The 27,446-nt window shown below is 40.4% G+C and overlaps 4 protein-coding genes across 12 annotated transcripts in view; all 4 read right to left on the bottom strand.

Moving 5' to 3' along the window:
- macf1a (microtubule actin crosslinking factor 1a) overlaps window positions 1-7,764 on the bottom strand; it is a 230,272-nt gene extending 222,508 nt beyond the window's left edge. For 4 of the 6 annotated variants that reach the window (XM_026156624.1, XM_026156621.1, XM_026156625.1 and 1 more), the window contains exon 1: window positions 7,298-7,763. The gene's annotated coding sequence lies outside the window, so the exon portion shown is untranslated. Of the gene's footprint in view, window positions 1-7,297 lie in introns of all 6 variants that reach the window. The other 2 variants (XM_026156616.1, XM_026156614.1) reach the window with 1 other exon arrangement.
- Window positions 7,765-10,950: 3,186 nt separating this feature from the next.
- On the bottom strand, window positions 10,951-15,851 carry ndufs5 (NADH:ubiquinone oxidoreductase subunit S5). The gene is made up of 3 exons (XM_026156084.1): window positions 15,747-15,851; window positions 14,011-14,230; window positions 10,951-11,163 (listed from the first exon to the last, which is right to left on the bottom strand). The coding sequence occupies exons 2-3, from the start codon at window positions 14,224-14,226 to the stop codon at window positions 11,059-11,061; spliced, it is 321 nt and encodes a 106-aa protein (XP_026011869.1). The 5' UTR covers window positions 14,227-14,230; window positions 15,747-15,851; the 3' UTR covers window positions 10,951-11,058.
- A 777-nt stretch (window positions 15,852-16,628) lies between these two features.
- Window positions 16,629-23,309, bottom strand: LOC113015024 (uncharacterized). Of its 4 annotated transcripts, XM_026156918.1 has the most exons (11): window positions 23,003-23,309; window positions 21,980-22,077; window positions 21,685-21,819; window positions 21,304-21,452; window positions 21,067-21,203; window positions 20,879-20,972; window positions 20,623-20,743; window positions 20,287-20,504; window positions 20,023-20,206; window positions 19,663-19,787; window positions 16,629-19,491 (listed from the first exon to the last, which is right to left on the bottom strand). In XM_026156918.1, exons 2-11 carry the CDS (start codon window positions 22,071-22,073, stop codon window positions 19,156-19,158), a joined length of 1,593 nt encoding a protein of 530 aa, XP_026012703.1. In that variant the 5' UTR covers window positions 22,074-22,077; window positions 23,003-23,309; the 3' UTR covers window positions 16,629-19,155. The 4 variants fall into 4 exon arrangements, with proteins under 4 accessions (XP_026012703.1, XP_026012702.1, XP_026012705.1 ...); XM_026156917.1 differs by lacking the exon at window positions 23,003-23,309 and having other exon boundaries at window positions 21,980-22,992; XM_026156920.1 differs by lacking the exons at window positions 21,685-21,819; window positions 21,980-22,077.
- Window positions 23,310-24,570: 1,261 nt separating this feature from the next.
- Window positions 24,571-27,446, bottom strand: part of rnf19b (ring finger protein 19B) — a 44,295-nt gene continuing 41,419 nt past the window's right edge. Inside the window, exon 10 of the mRNA XM_026155692.1 lies at window positions 24,571-27,414. Within this exon, the coding sequence (XP_026011477.1) occupies window positions 26,967-27,414 (448 nt within the window). The 3' untranslated portion in view covers window positions 24,571-26,966. The remainder of the gene's footprint in view (window positions 27,415-27,446) is intronic.

Consider the following 27,446-nt stretch of genomic DNA (forward strand, 5'->3'; position numbering starts at 1 on the left):
CCTCCCCATTTAAATCAGTGCAGTGGGTAAAATATGCAGACTTTGACCTCAGCAGTAACTATAAAGTGGACTCAGCACAAAGTATAAATTATGGCAGAGCTGTTGTATTTGAATGCACAAATAAATTATGTTTTTCTTGTTTATGTCAGTGTTTGTTTTAAACAAGAGTAGAATAAGTTATAATCTTTAAATAATTAGAGATGACATATTACTTTTATTTCCTTGTTTTCAAAAGCCCGCCAACTTCACTAGACGGGGATACTGTTTGTTCTACAGTTCATCCACCGACAGTTAGAGCTAAAAGCGAACACTGCGACCTCTGAGAAATTCTCCTCAGCAAACAATCGGCTTAACCCTCAAAGTGTTGCAGATTGTCGCTGAATAACTTCTGCTGGCTGCCAAAGACTTCGTCACAGTAGATCTGCGTTTACCCCCTCCATGCTGTAGCAGACTACACTGTGGAATGACCTGAGAGGTGGTCACAGAGTGGGAATGATTCACTGCACGACGTGTGAGTCCAACACAACGGCTGAGATTTCCATCTGCTCCGCTGCTGCCAAAAATCCTCCTCCTCCTCCTCCACCTCCGCTGACTGGCCTCTGGCTAAACCGCTGGCAAAACCCCACTTCCTGAATCCCTCCGTCTCCCCAGCAACGCCGCGAGGAAGAGGTTAAATGCCTTCCCAGAATTCTCAGCGACCTCACTGGTGTATAGCTGTGTGTGTAAGTCTGGTTCCCTGCCGCTTTCTGACAGTGAGTCAGTGCCACTGCAACAAGCGGTTTTATAAATAGAGCCAGAACTGAGGCTTCAAAGCCGCACCGTGTCATTACAGCTCCGTGAAGACAGAATGAGAACTTTGAAGAAAAAGAAACTACCAGGAGGAGAAACGCGAGCAAGAGCGAGCTCACTCCTTCTGTGATGAGACCCTCGCCAAGGCGTTTTTACTCACAGACACAGCTTTCCTCAATAAGACCATCAAACAAAAGCACACACACAGTTTGGTGAATTCCAGCCATTACACTTTAAAATATACACTGAAAAGGGGCCATCACAGGTTAATTTGAGCCCTAGTTTCTCAAAAGTGCTTAACTTAATCATTGCTTTCTGACACACCAACTGTTTAATCTTTGCTTCATGTCTACAGAAGAATTACCACCTTTCGGGTGTACACCTTAACCAACCAGTGAAGTTACAGGTTGCCTCTCTTCCTGTTCACACTCACATATCTATTTATATGGAAGATTTTGAAGGAATTTAATTGGTGGCCAGAAAAGATTTGAGTCACCAATTTAATATCTGACCAAACATGCTCACACTTGGCTCTTCTTAATAAAAGTCAGAGTTTCATGTCGTATTATTTCGTCATGGTAAAGATAACTATTGAACTTTTAGAAATAAATATCACTTCAGATTTTTTCCAGTGAGACATTTGTGTACAGTCTGTTAGAATTATTGGAGAAATGTGTGATTTATGGTTAAATATTGAGGTTTTTTTGTAAAGTGACCTTTAACCTCTGCTCACCAAATTCTAATCAGTACCTTCAGTCCAAGGTACTCAGGTGATGTGCTGCCATGATTGTTGCTGTCATTAATCACTGGTCTATGAGTCGTCACTCCATGAGAAGCACAGGTCAGTGATGAGTCCCTGCCACTGCACTCAGCTCTGGGTAATCTGCTCCAAATCCCTGCAGGAACATCCATTCCTCTGCATTTCTGCCTCTGTGCCCTTGGGCCTTTCCTCCTTCCTATTAAACTTATTATATCCTATTAATTATGACTTAAAAAAGCAAATGACCAGCAACATGCAATCCAAACACAGAGAGGCCAGCGGGTTCAAACCCAGAACCTTCTTGGTGTTTGGCACTAACCAACACATGACTGTGGTTCATAAAAACTAACCCTGTTCCTCTTGATTTGATTTTAGACTTTCAGTTAAACATTTTTAGACAATCAATATAAAAATGTGCCCCAGATTGAAACTATTTGTTAGATGATTTTTGTTATTAATTTCACAAATCTACTAACTGATAGATCTAAGAGGTATCACGCGACTCTGAAATGACCCACAAATGTTCTTCGAGCCTGAATAAATGTCTTTAAATTATTTGCCTGGTTTAACAAAAGTCAAAAACATCCCATTTACAAAAGGGAGAAAAGCACTGAAAGGTTAAACAACACTGCTGTTGCTTAGGTTTTCTATCAAACAATAATATTGTAATACAGGCGTATTTGTATATATAGGACATATATACACGCAGAGCTTTTGGCCTCTTCCTGTGACAGACTGTAGCAGTTCAATCAAACCAAACAAAGGTACTGGATGGTTGACTGGCCTGATTTATAACTCGCAGCCAGGATTTACATGGACACGGTCTGTTCCCACAGCTTAGTCTCAGCAGCGTGTGTGTGTCTGAATGTGTGTGTGTGTGTGTGCTGCAGGAAACAAAAGTAACATAAAACAGAGAGAGACTGTGACAGAGATGTAGAGTGAGAAAGCGCGACGAGGGAAGACAGGAAAAGAGATTTGAGGAGCGAGAGAAATCCAGACATTTGCAGACTAACGGTCGTAACTGCCGGTGAAACTCTAGTCTCTTCAGGGCAGCATTCCAGCATGGTAACAGTCACTGATGAGAGTTTCACTGACATTCATGCTCATTGGACAAAAACAATCCCTGACACACACCGTAACATGAAGCCACCAAACAAGAAAACACAACTGATTAACATGTGACTCATTGTGTACATCCTGCAAAATCTGGGAACCTGCATGCTCCCAACTAACCCAGTAAAACCTGAAACAACCCCCCAAAATAGACTGAGATATGAAGTCTGACAAAGAAACTACAAACTGTAGTTGATTGAAACTAAGTTATTACCTTAACCTGACCTTTTTTTGTGTTCTATATATTCTAAATATTAAGTGATTCACAACGTCACAATCTTCGCAGGAGTGGATGTCCCACCAAATTCCCCCTGAGGTCAGACCGTGCAATGCTCAGAGAAACTGTAAAAAACTAAGAGCTACATCTCAGACTCTACAGGCTTCAGTTAGCATGTTAAAGTTAATGACAGTCCAATTAGTGAAAAAATTAACAAATAAAATATGTTAATTTTTTAGAATCAAGAATCAAAGTACAGCAATGACGCAGTGAAAGTACAGACCTTAGCCAGAAATACTGTGGTGGGACCTTATGAGAGCTATGCATAAAAGAGTGTGAAGAAAACGAAGAAAGTTTAGCAAGTTTAGCTCAACAATATGAAATACTGACAGAGGCACACAGGATACTGCTACTAAAGCTGCTGAATTATGAGATAAGCTTAGTTTTTCCTGTAGCTGTACATGTCTTATACTGTGGTTTAATATAGTCACATTTATACAAACTACATTTTTCTATTTCCTTTTTATAAGGGTGCACTGATTAGCTTTATTCAGTAATGCAAGTAGCTTTAGCAAATGCTAGCTTACCCACTGTTTCTATTTCTGATGATTAAAATTAAATACATTGAATTTATTATTTGGTTGACTGACCTGATTTATGTGGTGCTGCTAAATCCAGTCAAAGGGGGGGGGGGGGAAATCCCAGATAAACATACGCAACTTAAAAGCTAAAAGCTAACTAGTCTAGCTTATTGAGAAAAAAAGGACCTGCTATATTTTATGCTTTTAGTTTTAAGGTTTTCCAGTTTAAGTTGGCTTAAATCCCTTTAGATCGTACTTACATTTATTAGATTACAGATAAACAATATAAGTTTGGAAATATATGTATATAAAAAACGAGTCAGCAATCAGTGATTAGCTTAGCATAAGGAAAAAAGGCTAACATTACTAACTGTAAAACTTCAATTTAATTCATTTTTCTTTTGCTTTTAAAAAAAATATTGCATAAAAAGATGATACTTGCTCCCATGTCTGTATTTAACATATAAAGGTTGACAAGATTATTGTTTGTTTTTGTTTCTTTGTGTATAAATTAGATAAATTACATATTAAGTAAGAAAGATCAGCATGTCACTGAGCTGAAGGGTACAACCCTGTGTCCAAAAAGCTGAGATTCTGTGTAAAATGCAAATAAAACCTGATGTAATGATCTAAAAATCAGTAAAGCTCCTGGAAACAAAACAAAGATAATATATCATATGCTGGAAATAAGATTTATTGTTAAAAAAAACCTGCTTAAAGTTTATGTTTGTTTAAAAAAAAAAAAAGGTTAGCAAAGGGGCATGTTTACATCTGTGTTGCATCACCGTCTCACTGTGAGAATCTGGGAAATAAGGAGAGCCATATCTATAGTTTCCAAAGCAAAACCTTTTCCCATTTTGTCTTATATAGGATGTAGCATTTCAACACTTCCACGCTTGTGCTGCGTGTCTTCTAAAGGACATATTTGAATAAGATAAGTCAGAAAAAATGGAGAAAGGTAGGACAATGTAAGTGATGCAACTTCTTTCCCTCCCATGCATAAATGTAATAAGCATATCTAAAGCGTGTTCCTTACGTCAGTTATTAAAAGTGTAACTAGTCAGTGTAATATAAGAATGAATGAGAAATGCCTCCCTTTAAACTGCAGCTGCCAGCTATGATGAGTAACACACCAACGACTGACTGACTGGATAAATGAATGGCTAGACTGAGCTCCCCCACGCGTGCACACACAGACATACATTAATACACATGCAGACACACACACGAAAGTATGCATGCATAAATACACAAATGGGACTGGACTGCCAACAACGCTGCTTGGCATGAGTGTACTGGAGTCCATCAACATGAGAGTGAAAAAAAAGGACAGCTAAACAAAAGAAAGAAAAGTATGTGCATAGATGAGCAAGGATGACACAAGAAACAGGATCTCTTATTTGAATGACCTGATCGTTTGTCATCGTATGCCTGTCTTGTATACGCTCGTCAATATTTACTGCTCCAGGATGTGGCGATAAGCAATGTTAGTGTGTCTGGCTTTGTTCCACCTTTATTCACTCATGGTAAAAATGCTCTCTGCAGACCAGAAAGCTGCAGGGAGAAGAAAATCAACACAGAGAGTCTTGGCCAGACAGACAGGCAGACAGACAGAAGGGTGGAGGTGCCAGTCGTGAATTTCACAAAGAGCAGAGGGACGATTTCAGCACCATGAAAACAATGCTGAATGACTAAATGGATAAGTCACTTTGTTCCCAAACAAGTCCCAGGATAAAAATATCACACTGGCAACAAGCTAGTGAACAGGATGGAAAATATAGTTGATAAAATGCTGGATGTTTACCCTCGGAAGCTGACGGAGACTAAAGTAAAGCTAAAATGTGAATGAAGTTCATTCATCAGGTGGACACCACACTCCAAATGAATGATAACATGCCCACTGGTTCTCAAATGGGGGTAATCCTAGCCTGATAACAGCCAGAACCACTTGAAGAGGAAGGATTTAAAGCTCTGAAATGAGGCAAGGATCATACTATATGCTTGGAAAGTCTTCATTTTTCCTCACCATCAGGCTTTTTAAAATAAAGAAGATAGGTTATAATCAGCCAAAAAGTGACTTGTGTCCACACCAAAGCCATAACCTGTAATGAAGCAAATGAGGCATGGTGGAAACTACATGTTTGGTATAAAAAAAAAGAAAAAAAAAAGGAGAGATGAGTAAAAATCCAAACATCCGCTGGCTCCCAGTGTCTCAGATGTTCAGATTTTGCTGCTTTTATTGTTTTAGTTTTTTAGTTTATCAAAATGAGCAGTTTAGATATATTTATATATTCCAGCATGGATTAATTAGTCTTTTGTTTTTATTTTATTTCATTACAAATTGAGCATCTCTTGGCTTTCAACTGCTGGACGTACAAAAACAGGAAACCTGGAGGTGTCACCTTGAGCTCTAGGCGCCTATAATGTCCACTTTTCACTTGTTTATGACAGTAAGCAACAACAGCTTCCACTGCTGTTAGTCTAAATTGGATGATCTGATTGAAATAAACCAGACATTCCACAATTCATTGCAAATTAAATAACAACCATGTCTCCCACTATAACAGTCCTGTCTTCTATCCCCATCCTCACAGACATGTTGGTGCTTTCCTGCACTGTAACGTGCAGTAGTAAGGAGGTGTGTCGTGGCAGTGCAGAGGAAAAAATGGAAGAAACCAATTTAAAACGACCATTTAAATGGAAATGAAGGTTTGAGAGTGTTAGGAGTGTAGTAGTCTGAAAGCTGAATGTCCAGCATAAGGCTAGAGGGAGATGTATATTTGACCATCTGGTGCTGAACGGCAGGAGGGGACTCCTGCTTGAATCCTGTTTTTCCCTCCCTCTGGCTGCACCTTGCACATTATATCCAGTATTTTCCAGACAGATAGACAGCCTGCAGTTATGGAGCCCACTGGGATTCATGCAGCAGGTAGAGATGGAGGTGCTGCTGGTGATGATGGGGTGTCTCTGGATATAATTGGCTGCAGGGATGCACGGATCAATAATGGCAGCCTCTCACGGGGCATGTTGGTGCACATATAACAGAGATATAGCTGCAGCTGGTGTTTCGTGTCACCAGCGTTGCACGCTTGCCTCGCTCTCTCTCTGTCTGTCTTTCCCTTTGATTGTGAGGAGGGAATGTGTTTGCATGAATGGACATCAGACATGGAGCCCAAACGCTGTGTGCGCGCACTGAAAGGCTGGAAAGCAGGGAGCTCTTTGTCCAACACACGGCCACTGCTTGGATGGATAACACCAACTAATTACATTTATCCATTTGTGGTTGGCACTGTTGACTAAATGCTGCTTCCATACTGCTGCTGCTGAGTGTCTCATTAGGAGAAACAGCCACGGCAGCCTTCTCACGACCCAGAAACCCCCTCTATATCTCTCTCAGTGTGAATGTCCGCTGGTTATTTCCAGCCCAGCCCTTCAGCACACAAATCATGAGCAGTGTGCTTAGAAACAGGGCGGATGTATGAGATTACTAAAACTTGCAGTGCATCTCCTGGAAATCACGCCAATAAACGCAGAGCTAATGAGCAACACGTTGAGTCTGGGGGGAAAAAACAACAACTCCATCCATATATTATAACCTGTGCACAAGTTATGATTGGTCTGCAGTTCTTATTGAACATGTCTGTAAATTTCTTTTAAAGTGAGTAACAGCGATCCGTTTTGAGCTAATAAGCATCAGTGTTTTGTCCCTGTAAACACTCCATAACAGCAGCGGGCCTGACAGCTCGTGAAAACACATGATCACGATGGTTTGAACGCGCACGAGAGTGTGAAGCACAGACAAGAGCTGCCTGCCTGCATGAGCTCCGGAGCGCTTACCTTCCCCGGGGCAGCAGCGGTCCTGGAATCCGAGCACAGCGCGAGGGAGGCCGGGGATGCTGCCGCCGCTGCTCCCTCTCCTCCTGGGGGTAGATGGGTGGATGGAAGCTTGGATGTTTTCTGGCTTTGTATTCAAGGTTTTTTGCTCCAAAACCGAACCGACACGCAGCCGGTGGGATGAGGCTGGAGAGAACAGCGGGCAACGTGATCCTGAATGGTAATGGCTGTCCTATTCCTCCTCCTTTCCCCCCTCTCTCAGTCTCTGCTTCTCTCTCTCTCTGCTCCTCTCGCCTTCAGCAACCCCCCACCAGCCCTCCTCTCCCGGTCCGCTTTCACACACACACAACCTCTCTTTTCTGTTAAATAGGCAGTTTTCACGGCTACGATACTTAACCCATGACTACTGAGTGTGTAAGTGTCGCGGAAATTGAGATTTCGGGTGTACTCCTGCGTCATCTGTGGCTCAGCAGCACCGCCAAACCTGGACCGAGACGCGCGCGCACGCGCGCGCGCGCGCACACACACACACACACACACACACACACACACACACACACACACATACTTTCTCTTAAATCTCTTAGAGAATAGGGAAACCACAGGCGTTCACAGTGGTGCATTTGCTCCATTCACATATTTCGGGATTATGTAAAAGAAGCAGCGCTTGATCTGGTCCGCGCTTTTACGCCACATGCGATCGTATTAATCTGGGATTTTATAATCCCTCCATACTACCATCGCCACCCCTCCTCTCCCTTCTCCAAACAGCTGGAGGAAGGCAGGGAGTATCTTAAAAAGCAATTGATTACAGCTGGAGGAAGGGAGCGCAGTGGAAAGCATTGGGAGAGTTTGGGGTGCCGCTCCCAGTCTTCTGGGAGGAGATCCTTCACAGTCTGAGCTGACGCTGGAGTCCCGCATTACTCATTTGGAGAAAACTGGACTCCTGGAACAGACCGGACTTCACCGCTCTGTATCTAAACATATATAATTTAATTAAATAAAAGGAAAAAAAAAAGGATTATATGAAGGTATCTCTAATATGAAACCACAGAAGATCAACACAGATTCATGCAGTTATCACTTTGGCCCCATGTGGCATTTTCATGTCTTTTAGCTCACTGATTTGGGGTTGCCAATCACTATCATGCTCCAGTTTGCCTCCAGAAAAACACAAAAAGGCTCCAGGAAAAGGCCTCTAAAACAAATTAGTCTTCACCTGATTTAAATGTCACCATCCTCCCTTTCAAGATCATCTTCTCATGCAGCTCTCGATCATGTTAAACACTGCTTCTCTTTTTAAATTGCTCTGTGGAACTTTTTACCGCTCTGGTCTGGGATCTGTTTCAATCTTCTCTTTTCACTAAACTGACCGTCAGGTTGCATGTGATGATAAAAGCTAAAGTCTGAAGTGGGGTGATATATGCGGGTTTCATTAAGGAGCGTACTGACCAACCTGTAGTGGTAATGTTCAGTGCAGTGAGTAAAAATGATGTTTTTTAAGGTATCAGTGTATTTGGCGCTCAGGCTGATAAGACGTTGGTTTAAATCAGTACCACTGTAATACCTGGATGTATGGCAGGTTGGGTTGTCCAGCCACTGCTGCAGGATAATCCCAGTTTTCACCCTCCCTCCGTCACAGCTGATCAGCCCGGTCACAGAAGGAGAAGCACAGCTGGATTATCTGCACTGCTGCCAGTTTCACCAAACAGCGCATGAACCACCAGCTACACAAAGTGTAAAGTTCACTGATCTCAAGATTCTTTCACTTGCAGTTAATTATTGACCAATGCTGAACTGATCATCGTTACATTGTGTAAAACGTTGTTCACAGCTGGAATGTTGTGATAATGGGAAGCATAAATCATTTCTGGAAATCTTTTGCAGCGCAGGCGGGATTATCTTTAATTTCCAGTTTAATAAAGCCAATCTGGATTTGAACTGGAAAACAGTGGGACCAGCTGCTTTCAGAGTGTGTGACTCAGTCCTCATGGAAAAACATTCACCCACACGTGAGGACAAACAGTCAAAACCTCAGAGGAGGTTGGTGAGACTTTAACACTCTGGGGACTTAGCTGAAACAAAAAGATAGAGGGATACAGAAGGTATCAAGCAATCATTGTGACGAGTCACATTTCTTTCTGTTGCAAAAAAAAATCTACCATGTTTGACCTTCAAATGACCTTAAAAACAAGACCTGATGTCAGGAATATAGGCAGATCACTGGTAAACTAAACTCACTCAGCTTTGGTATACAAATCTGAGAATCAGTGTGTGAAAAAACATACAAATATAGGATAAACTCATCTCCATGTCATGAACCATGAACCCCCCACCATTAATTTTGCAGAGGATCTGACCTCTGTGTCCTCACTGGTGGCTACAGGGATGCATATAATTAAATCTCACGGTGGAGTCTGCATGTATAAAAGAACCAGAGGACGAATAAACAAAGAATTACCATAAATGCAGCCATGAAACTCGAGTGGGTTGAAGAAGAAGTGCCTGGGTGTAAAATCTGAGGAACCTGAGTGTTTTATCTGTGCTCCTGCTCCATCTTGTGGTGGCTCATGAAGCCTCCTAACCCCATCAGCCTGATTTAAAGGCTGCTTATTGACTCAAGGATGTCAGGGAGCATCCATTCAGATCTATCTCTCATCAGGGTGGTTGAGCTGTCCCTCGGGAGCACTCACTCACTGATCCACAGTACACTTTACTAAAATTAGGTCAGTGGGTTAAGAAAATAGACTTCACTTTAACTTGCACTTATATTAAGACACCGCAGAGCAGACTGCTGACTACAACAACTGGAAGGGCAGTAAATCATTTCATAGAAGTCAATAAAGCAGCTGTGGTGAGGATATTAAATTCAACAACTGTTGGTTTACTCACTGCATCACTCACAGGCCTGACTTTTAATGCAAACATTAAATTCTGATTTAACCAATATTCAGCTCAACATTAGGGTTTAAGGGCTAAACACACAGAGCACTTTGGAAAATTACAATAACAAAAGATGAAGGGTAGACCAGCTGTTATACGTGCACATTTCAAACCATTAAGTCTGACAGCTTCCTGGAGGTTTTTGAGGAAGCTCAACTGGGAGCAGACCCAGAAGTCATTGAAGAGATCATATACCTCCTCTACGTAGCCAAACCGCAAACACAGAACTGCATGTGCTATGTAACTTTTACAATAATAAAAACTGTGCTGCATTCAAATGTTTTAGGAGCATTTAGTGTTGTTTCATTAATCTTAACCAGCTCGCAATGTGTTTTTAATAGACACTTTGCTTGTGTGAGTTTTGCAAAGGAGATATTCCATATAGTAATAATAGATGCTCTGTCTATTAGTGTAAAATAGAAATACTTAGTACCTCAAATTCTAGTCTTTTTTGTTTGCTGTTGTTTTGTTTGTATTTGAATATCTTGCTAAAATCAAGAAAATGCACAATGTCAGTTTACTGGACTGTTTTTTTCTTATTACAAAGTACTGAGTTTGTACATTTTTTGTGAGCCTGTAAATAGAACCAATAAATTTAAAACTGCAAATGAATTAAGATGAGAAATAAGATGAATCCATCTCCTCAAACACCCTTATATATAGTGTAAATTTCAGAATACTATAAGGAAGATAACAGGAAATGAGAAGGTGACGACAGTGGGTGATAACATTTATTTGCAAACTTGTACAGGTGAACAGGAAATAAGAGATATCTGATTGGCTATACACAAGAACAGAACTGCGGACAGCTGGATGTTCCTTCATGGAGTCTGTTCAGCCTTGCCTGTGTGGTGGCTCGGCGGCGTGTATTTCCCCTCCTTAATCAGCTTGTCGCGCTGCTGACGGATGGCATACAGCCTTTCGTGCTGCAGGGAAGATGGGGAGAAGAGAGAGATATATAACAGGAATTCAAAATAAAGGGTGTTCTGCATCACCTTTCAGTTCAAAGTAAAAAAAATTTGTTCTTCTGCCACCATCTTTTACTCCTTGCAACATGCGTCACTGTTAAACACCACAAGCTTTAGCTCCATTGGCTCTACAGTCCCAACCACGGTTCTGTAAAAGCAGCATCTTCCTGTCCACATGCACTCAGCAGAGATGCAGGGATTCCTCTGAGTGATGTTCTAACATCTCAAACGGCCTGTTTTAATGAATGCTGATGTTAAAATTTGGCATGAAGATGCCGCACAGTTAATCTTTAAAACATGTCCTCAGTGGAAGCAAATCTGACGTGAAACCTTGAGGCCGAAGCGGACATGCATCTTGAATCAGCACTTCATCCCGCTCCATCGTGTTTTCAAATGATGACACACGGCTAACAAGCAAAGAGCGAGAGTCTGAACTTTGTGCTGCCGCTGCACTTCCACCCAGAGCTGTCAGTCTGTCCTCTGCTGACTCCTCCACTCTGTCAGATAGGCTGACTTCAGTTCAACTACATTACTTTGCAGATTTGAAATGGACGCTAGTTTTTCTTTCACTTTTTAAATAGTTTTCTTATTATTCAAACTCTGCATGAGAATCAAGTCATTTAATGCCACAAAGGTTAACAGAGATGCCAACATGTCAAATACTCAGGCAAAATAGGCTGGTTTGTTGAATTAAGTAAGTAAGTAGAACTTTATTTACATAGCACCTTTCTAGATAAAAGATCACAAAGTGCTTCAAACAAGGATAACAAAGTATAAAACAAAACAGACAACAGTTAACAAAATGCAATTCTAAAAAGATGTGTTTTTAGTTGTTTTTTTGAAAGAAGCTACTGAGTCCACAGATCTTATGCTCAGTGGGAGAGAGCTCCACAGCCTGGGAGCCACAGTGGCAAAAGCTCTGTCTCCCTTCACTCTCCACTTTGTATGGTGAATGATAAGTAGACCCTGGTCACATGACCTAAGAGACCTGCTAGGAACATAAGTCTGTAGAAGTTCAATGATGTAGGAAGGTGCTTGACCATGAAGAGCTCTATAAGTCAGTACCAGAATCTTGAAGTGGACCCTGAATTCGATGGGGAGCCAATGCAGCTGTATTAAAAACGGTGTCACATGTGAGTACTTCGATGTTTCGGTCAGAAGTCTTGCTGAAGCATTTTGAACAATCTGCAGACGCTGCAGGGAGTTTTTATTTAAACATGTAAACAGTGAATTACAGCAGTCCAGTCTTGATGAAATGAAAGCATGAATGACAATCTCCTGTCTTTGCTCCTACGCAGAGATTTATATTAATATTCCAAAAGGAGTCAAAATGAGGACAAATAATGAGAAAGCAGATGGCCACGTCACTGCAAGCATAATTGACTAACAGCACATTGATTTTTTCCCCCCCAATATAAAGATACAGTGGGGCAAAAAAGTATTTAGTCAGCCACCGATTGTGCAAGTTCCCCCACTTAAAATGATGACAGAGGTCAGTAATTTGCACCAGAGGTACACTTCAACTGTGAGAGACAGAATGTGAAAAAAAAATCCATGAATTCACATGGTAGGATTTGTAAAGAATTTATTCGTAAATCAGGGTGGAAAATAAGTATTTGGTCAAATCCCGCAGTGCCAGACGTGTTCTGCTGCTGAAGCCAGTGCATGTCCAGGCCCGTCTGAAGTTTGCCAGAGAGCACATGGATGATACAGCAGAGGATTGGGAGAATGTCATGTGGTCAGATGAAACCAAAGTAGAACTTTTTGGTATAAACTCAACTCGTCGTGTTTGGAGGAAGACGAATACTGAGTTGCATCCCAAGAACACCATACCTACTGTGAAGCATGGGGGTGGAAACATCATGCTATGGGGCTGTTTTTCTGCCAAGGGGACAGGACGACTGATCCGTGTTAAGGACAGAATGAATGGGGCCATGTATCGTGAGATTTTGAGCCAAAACCTCCTTCCATCAGTGAGAACTTTGAAGATGAAACGAGGCTGGGTCTTCCAACATGACAATGATCCAAAACACACCGCCCGGGCAACAAAGGAGTGGCTCCGTAAGAAGCATTTGAAAGTCCTGGAGTGGCCTAGCCAGTCTCCAGACCTCAACCCCATAGAAAATCTGTGGCGGGAGTTGAAAGTCCGTGTTGCTCGGCGACAGCCCCAAAACATCACTGCTCTCGAGAAGATCTGCATGGAGGAATGGGCCAAAATACCAGCTACTGTGTGTGCAAACCTGGTAAAGACCTATAGTAAACGTTTGACCTCTGTTATTGCCAACAAAGGTTATGTTACAAAGTATTGAGTTGTATTTTTGTTATTGACCAAATACTTATTTTCCACCCTGATTTACGAATAAATTCTTTACAAATCCTACCATGTGGATTCATGGATTTTTTTTTCACATTCTGTCTCTCACAGTTGAAGTGTACCTCTGGTGCAAATTACTGACCTCTGTCATCATTTTAAGTGGGGGAACTTGCACAATCGGTGGCTGACTAAATACTTTTTTGCCCCACTGTAAACTGTAGTGAAAGTGCTCTGTCCAACAACACATGGGCTGTCATGCCAAGTGTGGTGTGGAGGAGGTGAGATTCGGGTGATGTGTTAATTTTTAACAGTTTGAGAGAAGATTCATCCTCTTAATGGAACTAGATATAACTTACGGTTCTAGCTTATTACAACTATCCTCTATAATTAGATTACTTTAGTATCTAATCGTTATTTCTGATAATGCAGCAGCCGTTAATTAAACCAGTGCAATTTGCACAGAAGCAGTCGAGTATGAGGAGTCAGATTACCGTCTTCTGCCTGTGCATGCACTCATAGAAGTCCTCAAACTCCAGCTGGCACTCCTTCTTGGCACGGGTCTGCCCGATGCCATGAGAACATTCGATCCACTCCTTCTCGAAGGCGTGGCAGCGTGCCGCCCGCTTGTTGGGCTGCTCTCCGCTCTGCAGCAGCAGCCAGCGGTCCAAGTTGATACCGAGCCGCGACTGCAGATCCACGAACGGCATGATGCTGAACGAGGAGAGGCACAGGACCGAGAGAGATTAAAGTGAGGCAGGACAGGGCAAATTTTATGCTTTTAATTTAAAATGAAACTTAACAAATTAAAACTGGAATTTGTAAGCTGGTCTAACTGAACTCTAGACATATCAGTAACTGTAATCACTGAATAACTTATATCAGTATAAGTATACAGGTATTTGGATCTACGGTATTTTATATCTATAAAGGCAGAAGTAGGGATTTTAATAAAAACTAAGCACTCATGAGTTTTTAAATATAGCAAGCAAAAAAAAGCAAAAACTCAAAGTGATACAATAAAAAACGAGTTCAACTAAATCAACCTAAATTCTGCCCAAATCAGGGGGTTGTGATTTAGTGGTATTAGTGATGAAACTTACAATTACATTTCAAATGTAAGAATAAACTATAGTAAATAACAAGCTCCTGTAAAGTCTTTTTTATATACTTTTGGACATCATCCCCCTTCTCTTCAACTTCTCTCAGCCAAACTATTAAAAAAATATATATATACAGAAAAATGAATAAATTAAAGGAGAAATTAAAAAACAAAAAATTTAAATCCCAAAATTTTGTATGTTTGATTCTTTTGGCCACAGTTATCTTTAAAAATCTGCTACTATGACAGCACTACCCAGTTTAAAGGAGGACAGTAATTTAAGTATTTTATTTCTATATCAACAACAAAATAAAAAGCTGGCTATTTAACTTTTAGTGTTTCATTATCTTTCAGCTGTTGGATCATCTGTCTCTCTCTCATACAAGCCCTCTACATGTCCTCCTTTTACTACATTCGAGCTCCGTCTTCAGACAGCATATCCCCTCTCTCTTCTCTGCACATGCCCAAACCATCTCAGCCTTGCTTCTCTAACTTTGTCTCCAAACTGCTCGAACTGATCTGTCCCTCTGATATACTCATTTCTAATCTTCAACTCGACCACCTGTCTTTTTGATTAACCAACCATCGTCCAGTCACAGCAGGTCTCACTACATCTTGCAAACTTTCCTCTTCACTCTTTCTATCACAAATCAACCCCCGACACTCGTCTTCACCCACTCCACCCTGCCCACCTTAAAAATATAAATGCTCAGACTCACTGCCTACACTACAAGCAGACTAATCATCCTCACATCTCCACAGAGCCACGGAAAAAATCTGGACTCTTAGTAAACGCCAAACTGTCTGCTAACAGCTAACCGTAGACAGCCCGTCGTAAACATTACAGGAAAAACACATAAAGACGAAAATATTCGTATCTGTAATTAAAGTTAACAAATGTACGAAGTAGTTATGGCTGTTGAAATGAATCCGTTACATTACGATAATATAACCCGCTGCTGAAATCACCCTTCAATGACAGCCACCCATGCTAATCACGGACCGCATTTATTTCACAGTATTTGCTCACTGACGCAATTTTCAAACTTCATTTAAAATCTGCGGTGTAGCAAACACGTCCACAGCCTGTTTAAGTGTCGCTATTTCCCGTTAAATGTTTGTATTTACCGTGTTTTCTTCAAGGCGTTTTAACCTTCCTCCGATTCTGCACGCCCCGCTTTACGGCTGCTGAACAAAAACACTGCCGTAAAGTGACCGACTGGGGTGGAAACACATCTGCCCTTCTTTTGCACCACCGCCATCTGCTGGTGTGGCCTCAAAAGTACAGTTACATTTTATTTAGCAATTTAACAAAGCTGTGTTGAAGCAGCACCAAAGTTTAGCGATTTTCAGAAAAAATTCGATGATTTTGATAATGTGTAATATTAAAGTATAATAAGATATAATAATCCTAATCCAATGTTGCTTTTAAGAGAACTATAGAGAAGATTATGAGGAGTTGCACTGTTTTTCTGTGGCTGTACACAGCAAAAACTGTAGTGTTGAATCAACTCCCACAGAGTTGATTTTAACATTTTTTCAGGGTTTATATAGCTCCACACTCTACAGAGTTGAATTAACATTTTCAAAATAGTTAATTATTTAACACTTTGTCAGAGTTCCTTCTTTAACTCTTAAAACTGGGTTAAATTAACACTGAGCAAATTATTATTAACACCATGTCTGAGTTAATTTTTAACTCTTAAAACCGGGTTAAATTAACACTGAGCAAATTATTATTAACACCATGTCTGAGTTAATTTTTAACTCTTAAAACCGGGTTAAATTAACACTGAGCAAATTATTATTAACACCATGTCTGAGTTAATTTTTTAACTCACCAAACTGGGTTAAATTAACACTACACAGATTGAAAAATAACACTACTTTAACTCTTTAATCTTTTATTAAGGTAGTTTTAATCCCTAAAAGAACTATTTATGTAATAGATTAACATAACTTTTTAACGACAACAAGTACAATCATGAGAATAATTTCAAGAAAACTGTACATTGTCCAAAAACATTTATTATCATGCTTCTTTTTCCCAGAAAGTGAATCAAAACATAATAAATGAAGATATAATGTACAAACTTTCATCTGCAGCACTGTATGAGTTTTGAATATCAAATGGTCTGTGACATTTGAGTTCAGTTATTTTTATGACACACCGTTCTTCAGTTTGTACTACTTTGAATGCATGGTGATGTTCATCAAAGTTTTCAGTAAAGAGTTTGTGTGTCAACAAAAAAATGTCATTTTCAACCATAAGTGTATCAATTATTTGACAAAAGACTGGCATGTCTTCCTCCATTGTACTGCAAACAACGAGTCCAGCTTTGTACTCTACACCATCAATTTTAACCCAACTTGTTGAGAAAACATCTTTTGATAATAGCATTTCACTATTGACCACACTTTCACCTCTTAAAGAAAATGATTTAATTGGCCCAAACTCCTTCTGTTTAAGAGAAAAGGTTTCCCAGTGATAAGCAATGGCCATCTGATGCCGTTTAGCAAGCGATTTGGTGAGGTTTTTGAAATTTTTGAAATAATCTTTGAACAACTTGTGCTTAGCTTCAAACCTCATACTCCACATATACAGTAAAGGGCCAATTTTTCGAATACAGGATGGGTAATGAATCATAAAATGATGCTTAGGAATCAAGTTTCTGTGTGGATACGTGTGCTTAAATAGTTTGTGGTGGTCAATAATCAAATTCTTCAAATATATAGTCATTCCCAGAGTGAGACAAGGTGAAAAAACAATGTTCATTATTTGAAGTAACAACAATAACAAATTCCAGTGTCTGTTCCCTGCAGGAATAATGTCACCAAACAAAAGTGGGATGTTTTTCACAAGACAGAATGTCTGGATAGAGTTCAAACCAATGCTATTGCCAGCACTGTCCAATATGATTTTAGTGGGCCGGTTTTTTCTTTCTAAAAATCCATAGTCAAAACCATAAATCCTAGAAAGCAAGTTCTGTTCTGATATGAAGTGTTGCGTAAGATACTCAAAAAGCAATTTGACCTCATACTGAGCCACACCTTCAAGAAGGTCATGCATTATATCAAATGAGTAGTTATTGCAAATATGGTAATACTGCAATGAATTGAGTGCAGAATTTCTTTTCAACCCATACAGTGACTTCAATTTAGGATCTTCCCGAAGAGACTGGCAATGTATGTCAAACAAATCTTTCCCACGAAGAATAATTTTAGGATCATCCTCACTGTACACCATTTGACAATCATTCTTCTCAATCAAACAAAGGCGACAGAAATGACGGCTACTGAACGACTCATTAAAACCAAGAATTGAGTGCATCCCTAGGTTATCTCCAGTGATCTGTGATATTGTGCCATATACCTGCTCATCAGAAAATGGAAGACTTAGCCCTTGGCTTTCCAGTTTTTTGACATCATTTATCAGTGGTTCCAGTATAACATCAAAACCATACTTTTGCAGATCTGGTGTGTGGAAAAGTGACACTAAATGAATGTTCATCAAAATGGAATTAAATTTTGGGGGCAAGTTTCTTATAACAAAATAAATACAGCCAATTTTGTGAATTCCGCGTTTAGAGCCAAGAGGATTGGCTGTTTCAAAGTCATCATAGTATAGCTGAATTTGTAATGCATGCCTTTTGGCTGAAAACAAAGGGTGAGTTTTAAAGTAACTTCCATCACAAAAGTCATGATAAGCATCAGGCTCTGAGCTACACTCTCTCTGCAGGAAAACACAAATCTCTGGATTTCTAAACATGAACTTCAAAGACTCCAAAATAGGTACATATATAAAAGTATCCTTCACAGGTACTTGATCATAAGTACCAAACTTCTGATTTCGCCTGATGTCATACCTCACTCCAAGTGTTATTTCTCTAGGTTCTACAACTCCCCATTTTAGATTGAAGTATTTATTTCGTTTCCATTCTGTGTTCAGATTGGTGAAAGGGTTTTCAAAATTTTCAAAACATTCATTTATTAAAGATATGCTGGAGTCCTTTGTGGGTAACGCAGAAAGAATGGCCTGCTTTGCTTCTGAGCGAAGCTCACTTGTTAATTCCTCCAAATCGCCTACAAGTGAGGATACTAAACTGTTAGAAAGGCCACTACCCTGCAGTTTGGCCACAATGGATGCACAGATTTCTTTGGATGAATCCCTTGTAAGTACTGAATCAATGCTCACTGGAACACTGGAAGAACTAGACTCTGGAAGAACACTGGGAGAACTGTGAGGAAGATAAGAGGAATTAAACTGGTCCTCCAAAGCAGGTGAAACTGTGTCATTAGAAAAAGAAGCAATGGCTGAAGTTCGATCATTGTGGTCAACATTGCTGTGAAAACTGAGGTGCTTCCTAAAGCCTGCATAAGTTTGGAACTGAAGCCTGCAGCCTGGCTGCCAACAACACAACTTAAACTTAGGTCCAGGATAATAACCATGTTCACCTCTTAAATGTGAAATCAGCTGCTGACTGCTGAGATAAGCTCTCTTACACAAAAAACATGTCAGCATTTTAATGATTTTTACTTAGGTTGTGAGAAGAATTTCCTGGTTAAGGATTTTGGCTCTCAAGTCACGCACTCTTGGGGACTCCTTCATTTTCCCCATATCAATATTGTATACTGTTGTCTGCAGAAATGTGTAGAAATTCACAAGTGCAGCATCATAAGACACATTGAACACAAAATGAGCTTTAAAAAGCTCATCAAATGCCCCAAGGGAGCGGCTGGCCTGGCAGGGGATGAGACGCTTGTCTATGGCAACATAGAAGCTGTCGACCTTCCTCTTCTGGCGCCCAACAGCCAGGAGGTATGGCTGCTGACTCTGCTGATTCTGGAGATGCTCTTCCAAACTGCAGCAAGACTGGAGTTGAGACAAAGATACTGAGCATTAGACACAGGAGCAAGTCAGAGATAATAGCATCACAGAAATGAGTATGTAAACCTCCTTTGTAAGCTCAACTGTAATTTGTTTCATTCACCTCTTAACCAGTGACATGACAACTTATGACAAAAACTATAAATATTAAATTACCTTATGAAAGACTACAAGTCTCTCAACAGCATCAGAGGCGCTGATTTTTTGATACTTTGGTCCTCCTGGGGGTGGCGGAAGTAGATGTAACAGTAACAACAGGGAGGCCATGTCTTGGTCAAAGGCTGCGGCCAAAGAGTCACAAGAATCAATTGACAGCAAATCTTTCAAATGCAATTTTTAAGGAGAACTAGAAACACTTCCTAAGAAAGTTGAAATGTGCTGTCATAAACATTAAACTAACAGCTAAAGAAAACTGATGAAGCAAAGCTAACAGGTGAATGAATTGGTATTTATTAATAGAATCCTGATGCTATTGAACTTTAACTGCTTATAGCAAATCATATTTAACAAACTCACTTGCTGCCTCATCAAGATCACTTCCTGGTGGACTCTCTGCTGACTGCACCAATTGACGCAACTCTACTGTTGAGGTGAGCTGCTTGGCCTCTTTGATGATTTGATACCTAAAGATTGGATCCCATTTCTGAAGCAGCCTGGTAGATATCTCATCATCAAACAGGAGAGTGAAGTCTTGATTCACCTTTAAGAAAGAAAATCTACTACTGCCACATTCATCTTGAAATTTAAAGTGATATTAGAAATTCCACTGAATATTCTCACCAATCCTCTTGTATCCAAGAATCTTGGGAAGATAGACAGGATATCAAGACTTTTGTCAGGATCATTGATGACCTTCTGACGATGCTGAAAGGTCTCTCTCATCTTCTGGAAAATCAAGGAAGTGTCGGATGTATGTTTCAGCAAAGAGATGGCCTCCTGGCAAGCATCTCCATCAAGCTGCATGTCGACATTAATGGGCCTTTGGTAATTTGGGCCCCCTGAAGAAAAACACACAAACATAAAAGCATAGGTGCTGATCAGATAGGTAAATGAAAACAAAATAGTATCTAATGTAAATGAGCACATTATCTAGTTTGTGGACACTTAATTTCTTACCTCCTTGAGTAAAGCCAGTGGAGCTACTTGGTGGTGCAGATCCTCTTCTAGTCTTTCTCTGTATCGTTTTCAAACGCCAAGAAATGTATCCAGTGCTGCTTGCAGCATCATAGAAGTGTTCCTAAAATGTAAATACATTCAAAAATAATGTGTTGTCAATCTGAAAATTTTTAGAACTTAAATGTGAACGCACACAAATCCCAATGATGCACAGCATGAAAATTATGTAAACAAAGTGCAATAGTAGTGACTATACATAGCCTTTCTTGGAGTATGGGTCTTTCAGGGATGGGAACAATGTCACTACCCCTAGCGCGTACTGTTCTCTAACAGCTTTGGTGGGGAGGTGCCTGAAAAACGATTTTAAATTAACATGCTTAAGTAATGGCAAAATAGTAACTTGTATTTAAAAAAAAATAAAATGCACAAATAGAACACACATACCCATGGCAATCAATCATGTGAGCCACTATTATATTGACCATTTTTCTTCTGGTAGCATCTGTCAGAGTTTGTGTTGTGTGATATTCCTGGAGAACCTCTTCACCACCTGAATTGGTTCCAAGTACACCTTCAATTAACTTGAGAAAAAAAAAGATGCAAAAAGTGAGGAATAGCTTTTCTACATATTAAGAATAATGAAGTAGAAAAAATACTATGAGAACTGAGTTTTGTCACAACCTTTTTAGCAGATGCTGCATCAACAGTACCCTCAACTCTTGTTTTCTTCCTGGGACCCTCATCTAGAAGTATAGTTGATGTACTTGCATTTGAGCTGAAGCTTGAGTCAGAACAATCAGATGCAGAAGACAAGGAGTAATCAGAAAATTCTAAAAGGAAAAAACAACATTATTCTGTAAGGTGTAGAAAAACAAATCTGGCTGCAGATTTTTAACTAACAAGGCAACATCACACTGCAGACCTGACTCATTTAAATTAACTGATCTCAATGTTCAAACAGCTGATTGGTCAAATTGTGTGCTCCTGATTATTTGGAACAACCAGCAGCCACACAGCCCTTCCCCATGTCTGGTGTTGAGCTTGCCCCTTTAAATTTCTCACCATCACTTGAGAAAACTGTTAGGACCACAGTGCCTTGGCTGATAAGATCACTGAAAATCACTTCATCAACTTCTGTCCCTGTTGCATCTTTGTACACTACTTTTGCATCAGGTGGCAGGCAAAATCTCTCGATGACTGGAAAAGATAAGATATATCTGAGTGCACCTTTTAAGTAAACTGTTCTTGCCTCACATTCACTAAAGTGATACACCACTGTATGATTCAAGAGACTTGGCGAAACGCCCTACAAAAAATTCTGTCCCCCCAACTAAAATTAGGTAAGATATAAACAAACCTTTTTCATGAAACTGCATAAACTCAAAACGCCCATCAACCTCTTCCAACTTCACATACTTCTGCTGTTGGCAGTATCGAACCTGAACCAGCATTTTACTGGGATAAAATAATAACAAAGATGGCATAGTATTTGACATTTAGAGCAATTCAAGCACAAATGATTAAAACACTGACATATACCGTACATGGTGATTAATACTGACCATGCGTTTGAATTTCACTGCAATAACATTTAATGTTATCAAATAAACCTGTGTCTGTCCATGCAGGAGTCCAATTGATACATAACACAATACAAAATACACGTTAATCTATGGTGTAGTTTACACCAGACACGGAGTGCTACGAAGCGATTGTTTCGGTATCTGGTCTATTTTTTGCGTGGCCCACGCATGTTCCGCAGGAAGTTACACCAAGACACACAAGACAATCCAGGCAATTTTGAAGATAAAAGCTATTCTCCAAAATAAAATACTGCGATTGACAAATGCGATCAGATTTGTGTATGAAAAGAGACAATAGAGATGAAAATGAACACATAGCAAAGGAGGGGACAGCCTAACTGACTATGTTTGGGGCGGGTGTCTCAAAGGGAGAAGAGAGTGAGACAGAGAGAGAGACAGATTAGAGACAAGTCAGCGATGAACGATGTCAAAGTAAAAGCAGGAGTGACTAAAACAAGCTCTCTTCAATTATTTTGGGATGTTATTTACTTATCAATTGTGAAAAAATTACTCTGAATAAACAGAGAAGCAAAAACGCTCATGAACTGGCGTGGAGAAAGACGTGTCTGTGTGAACAGGGGAAAAGCTGAACTTGGCGCGGCGCTTCCACGTGCAGTGTCTACCGTCACTTACGAGTAAAAAGACTGCAACATTAGCATTGGAGGCTAAATAGAATTTTCGACACATCTCCTCCTCTATTAAAGCTCGTTTTCAGCAACCGAACACCAAGAAACATCAAGAAAACCTCACTGCGCCGATAGAATACTGTGAATTTTATATAAGTTTGAATAACTTACCGTTTGTGTAAAATACTCCAAGCAGCACGGCAGGCATCCACCACGGTGTAACCAGCAGAAGCACATGGAAAATCGGCCCGGCAGAGCAAACTATTAATTGATCCACGGGTTTACCTGGGCAGAAGCCCAGGGGCCTACCAAGTTAAATAACTCTCTTCAGAGTTCATTTGCTTGGACTTGAATAACACTGTTTAATAACTCCAACACTGAATACTATTTGAATCAGAATGTGTTAATATGACACTTTGAGAGTGGAAATCAACTCTAACATCTTTAACCCTGAAATTTTAACACTCCAGTTTTTGCTGTGTAGATAAAGCATATGATAGGGTTACAAGAGAGAATGAAGCTGCATGAGGAAGTAAGGAGTGGCAGAGAAGTATGCGAGGCTGGTGCAGGATGTGAATGAGGACAGTGAGACAGTGGTCAGATAAGCGGTAAGAGTAACAGATGAGTTCAAGGTGGGGGTGAGATTTTGGTTTGCAGTGGTGAGGGACAGGCTGACAGATGAGATCAGGCAGGAGGCTCCGTGGACTGAGAGTAGGGAGCAGGTAGAAGAAAGCCTGGAGAGGTGGAGGCATGCTCTGGAGAGAAGAAGAAGAGTGAAAGCCATTAGAAGCAAGACAGCATACGTGTCTGTGAATGAGAGGAAGACAGATATAACAGGAGATGCAGGGAGAATGAGTAGATGCTGGATAACAGTATTTTTTAGTTTTTCTACATAATAAAGAAATGTGGTAAATGAAAGAAATGTGTCAGCACAGCTCTTAAGGCTTAAATTGTAAGAAATAAATGCATAAAATGACAGAAATAGTTATGGGGGCTCATTGCCCAGATTGCACTTTAATTATAATTATAGTTTCTGGTAATTCACAGAAGATTTCCTTGTTTTTGAAACTTTGGACTCATTGTGGAAAAACAGAACTTTTTATAGCCGATAATGATCTGTTACTTAATTACTTTAGTGTAGTAGGAATGGCCGTGGGTTACGTCTCCTTATAAACAGGAAAAGCTGTAAAACTTCAAATAAAGGCTGAAATCTATGCCCTCCTTTACATTTTTCAAAGCCGTCCAGTGGGTCAGATTGGAGTCTTTGCCGGGCCGAGTCTGGCCCCCGGGCCTTATATTTGACATCCTCGATGTACGATTTGGACAATATAAAGGCAGGATGGGGAGCTCGAGCCAGAGCTGAAGATGGTGAAATTATAGTTGGCTTGATCAGAATGGACAGGATTAGATACAAGTATATCAGAGACAAAATTAGAGAGTCAAGTGCATTTGAATAGCAGCACCTGGGTGCTTATCTTAGTCCCATGGTAGTAGCAAACATGAGCTTATTAATGTATAAAGTAAATAATGACAGGGTATATTATGTCATGTGGTGCTTGTTTGAAGTTGTATTTATTGATTTTAAGACCTGCTGAGGATCAGATTATATTTTACTATGTCTGATATGTAAATCTTGCCACAAAACGTCTTTAGTGATTTCACGTCTGACACATTTTTAAAATAAGTTAATTTGCTCTAATTGATTCTAATTCATAACAGATCAACAACAAGTCGCTGCATTGGTGCAACATCAGTTTGTGTTTATTTATTTTGTCCCCAAAGGTCCACAAGTTGTCTTTCACAGTCCTGCGTGTCGATCCCCACACAATTTCGGGGCTTTTAACAGTGACAGGAAATACACAAACAGTATAATAACACTTAAATATTGCTATCTATAAATGCTAACCTTTTCAAATAAGATCAGGACCACCTATATCCATCCTTTAACACTCATTCAGACTCTTTCAGGAAGTTGGGGTTTCCATCCGTGGTACATTCATGTGGTTTCTTACAGGCAGGCAGGCAGAAACTAGTGATAAGTGTAGACCAAACAAAGCACTGCCAAATCACATAAGCAGCTAAATCCATAAAGCTACTCTGAGATGAAAAGGCTCCCGGGTTGATTCCTCACAGGTTCAAGGAAAAACCTGGTGGGGAAACCTTTTTTTTTTCTTTTTTTTCTTTTTTAAGAAAACAGAAGCACAGAGGTGATACAAAGCTAAGAAACAAGTCAAGCTATGATTAAGAAAAGCTTATCGGCATCAGTATTTAAAGTGTTTGGCTCCAAAAGTCACAATGACTTGTATGAATGATTAGAACAACATAAATTACAGAATATTAAAAAAAAAGAAACTAAAAAACTACAGTATTTTCATCACAAAATTGATTAAAAACACCTTAAATGTCATTGAAGTTAAAAATACTGAATGACAAATAAGACAATGAATAGATTTTTTTATGTTTTGGAGCCAAACTCTTCTTTAGTTACATCCAACATAAAAGGCCCTCTGGTAGGTGATTTATTTTGGTTGTACCACAGACTGAAGTAAACTCACTTTATCGCAACAGATCATGAATAGCAAAAAAGAAGATAAATACAATAATTCAGATAAAGTGCACAAGTGCTCGTTCAAAGAAATAAAATAAAATAAAAGTGGGACACACATATACATTCATCGGGAGTTCATTCACACAGACGCACAACACACAACGTTCAAGTGGGCCAGACAGCCAGTTAACACGTCAGAAACCAAAACCTCCCAAACGGGTGTGTGCTGTTGTGTTGGTCAGCGAGTGTCGATAAGGCAGGCAGACAGCCAATTGTAAAACACTAACTTGGTCATGTGACATACCTCAGACCCGACAGAGTTCTGACAACGACAGGAGAACGCCTTTTCAAGTGTCTGAAGTGAAGGTGAAGTCTTACCGATTAATAAAGTTATTTAATCATTTTTAGGTAAAAAAAAGTTCATATTATTTTGTGCTAGCTTTGACACTGTAGCGTTCTGCTGTTAGCTAGCTGCTAGCAGACTGTTAGCTGGATTTGCGTCGCTGCATTAGCATGTGTAACCTTAGAGACAACTTATCTTTGAATAGGCAGCCTGGAGGCAACTGTATCGCTTTCTGCATTAATGTAGCTTATAAATAAATGTAACTGAAAAAAAATGAAACCAGCAGGACTTTTTGGTTTTTCCATTTTTCCGATACATAAAAAAAAAAAAGCTTCACAGAGCTTTATTCATGAAATGCTCAATGCTTTAGTGCTGATGTGTGGAAAGCAGACAAACCTTCACTCTGGGTTGTCTTTTTTTCTGCCCGTGCTTTTCACAGTCCTTCCAGGATCTGTCATGTCATTGTCAGAACTCTGTCGTTTACTTCTGTAACAGTGACCCTTTTTTAAAAATCTCTATGTCCATTCCCCTCCTCCTCCTCCTCTGTGCAGTGAAAGCGAGATTCAAGTGCAGCTTCATCCTCCAAAGTAAACTTTAACTTTCACAAGTGTTACAGAAACTTGCTGCCCTTTTACGACCGTCCACACAAGGAATGGCTCATGCAGACTCATGCACACTGCAAATAATACAATTTCAAGGTCGTCCGAATATAAATAGAGGAAAAATGTCAAAATAAAGCCACAATAACTGAGTACAAAGTCCACATTCATTCACACGTTTTTAAAAACACCCTCCTCATCCTCGGCAAGCATCCTCGGCAAGCATCCTCTGCTTTCCCAGCAATCACCATCTCTCTGCTGTGCTTGGTGACGTTTCACCGTATTTCATAATTTCAGTTCTCGTGGAAAATTTGTACCTCTTGTGTTTTTTTTTTCTTGCTCTCTCTCTTTTTTTTTTTTCTTTTTTTTGCTTAAGTAGCCAAGGCATTTTGCACCAAGGAGTAAACATAAATCATCATCTTATAAATCTCAGAGGTAGAACCCTGACAATTTGCTCAGAGAGTAGATTGGCAGGTAGAAAGAGAAGACAGACCAACGTAAACAGATGCTGTCTGTGTTTAAGACGGTGTCTGTGAGTCACAAAAGCAGCAAACGAGAGATGACACGAGGAAAAAAAAAGCTGTTACAAGTTTAAATGTAAATGTTCGGGGTTGTTTCTGTGCAATCCTGAGAGCTGCTTTTCTCTCAGACGTAGAGGATGACGTTGCTGTCTGCAGGACAGTGAAGGCCTTCGGCGGAGGGGTTCACAGCTCGGCACGAAGGGGGCTGGGGCTGCTGGCCGGCCGCCGGGTGACAGCTTTTCGGGTGAGGAGAGTCACAGTCGTCCGACGTCAGCTCTGCGATGTCGTCTGACTGAGTGTCTGACATCTCCAGGTCGCTGCGGATGCTCTCCGGCTGAGCCAGGGTGACGTCTCTGAGCCCCTCCCTGATTGACGTTCCCGGTGACAGCCCCAGTGCCGAGCCAGACAACGCCCCGCCCCTTCTGGAGCTGCAGTCCTGAGGCTCCTCCCCTCCTGAGGCGGTCGCCATGGCAGCACAGCCCGGATGCGGGGTTAAGTCCTCTTCGCTGGTCAGGCAGAGATGGCTGGGTTTGGTCTCAATGTCCACCTGGATCTCCAGGTTGGTGCACTCCCTGCAGAGTCACATGATTTAAAACACGTCAGT

This window comes from Astatotilapia calliptera, chromosome 22 (genome assembly GCF_900246225.1).
Source record: "Astatotilapia calliptera chromosome 22, fAstCal1.2, whole genome shotgun sequence".
NCBI classification, from domain to species: Eukaryota; Metazoa; Chordata; class Actinopteri; order Cichliformes; family Cichlidae; genus Astatotilapia; species Astatotilapia calliptera.

Excerpts from the sequence above, each read along its gene's own strand:
- ndufs5 (XM_026156084.1), bottom strand. The coding sequence starts at position 14,226 with ATGCCGTTCGTGGATCTGCAGTCGCGGCTCGGTATCAACTTGGACCGC. Across the intron at positions 11,164-14,010 it reads GCATGCACAGGCAGAAGACG|CACGAAAGGCTGTATGCCAT; the intron begins GTAATCTGACTC and ends TCTTCCCTGCAG.
- LOC113015024 (XM_026156917.1), bottom strand. The coding sequence starts at position 22,118 with ATGTCAAATACTATGCCATCTTTGTTATTATTTTATCCCAGTAAAATG. Across the intron at positions 20,744-20,878 it reads CATACTCCAAGAAAGGCTAT|GAACACTTCTATGATGCTGC; the intron begins GTATAGTCACTA and ends TTTACATTTTAG. Across the intron at positions 20,505-20,622 it reads CACTGGCTTTACTCAAGGAG|GGGGCCCAAATTACCAAAGG; the intron begins GTAAGAAATTAA and ends GTTTTTCTTCAG.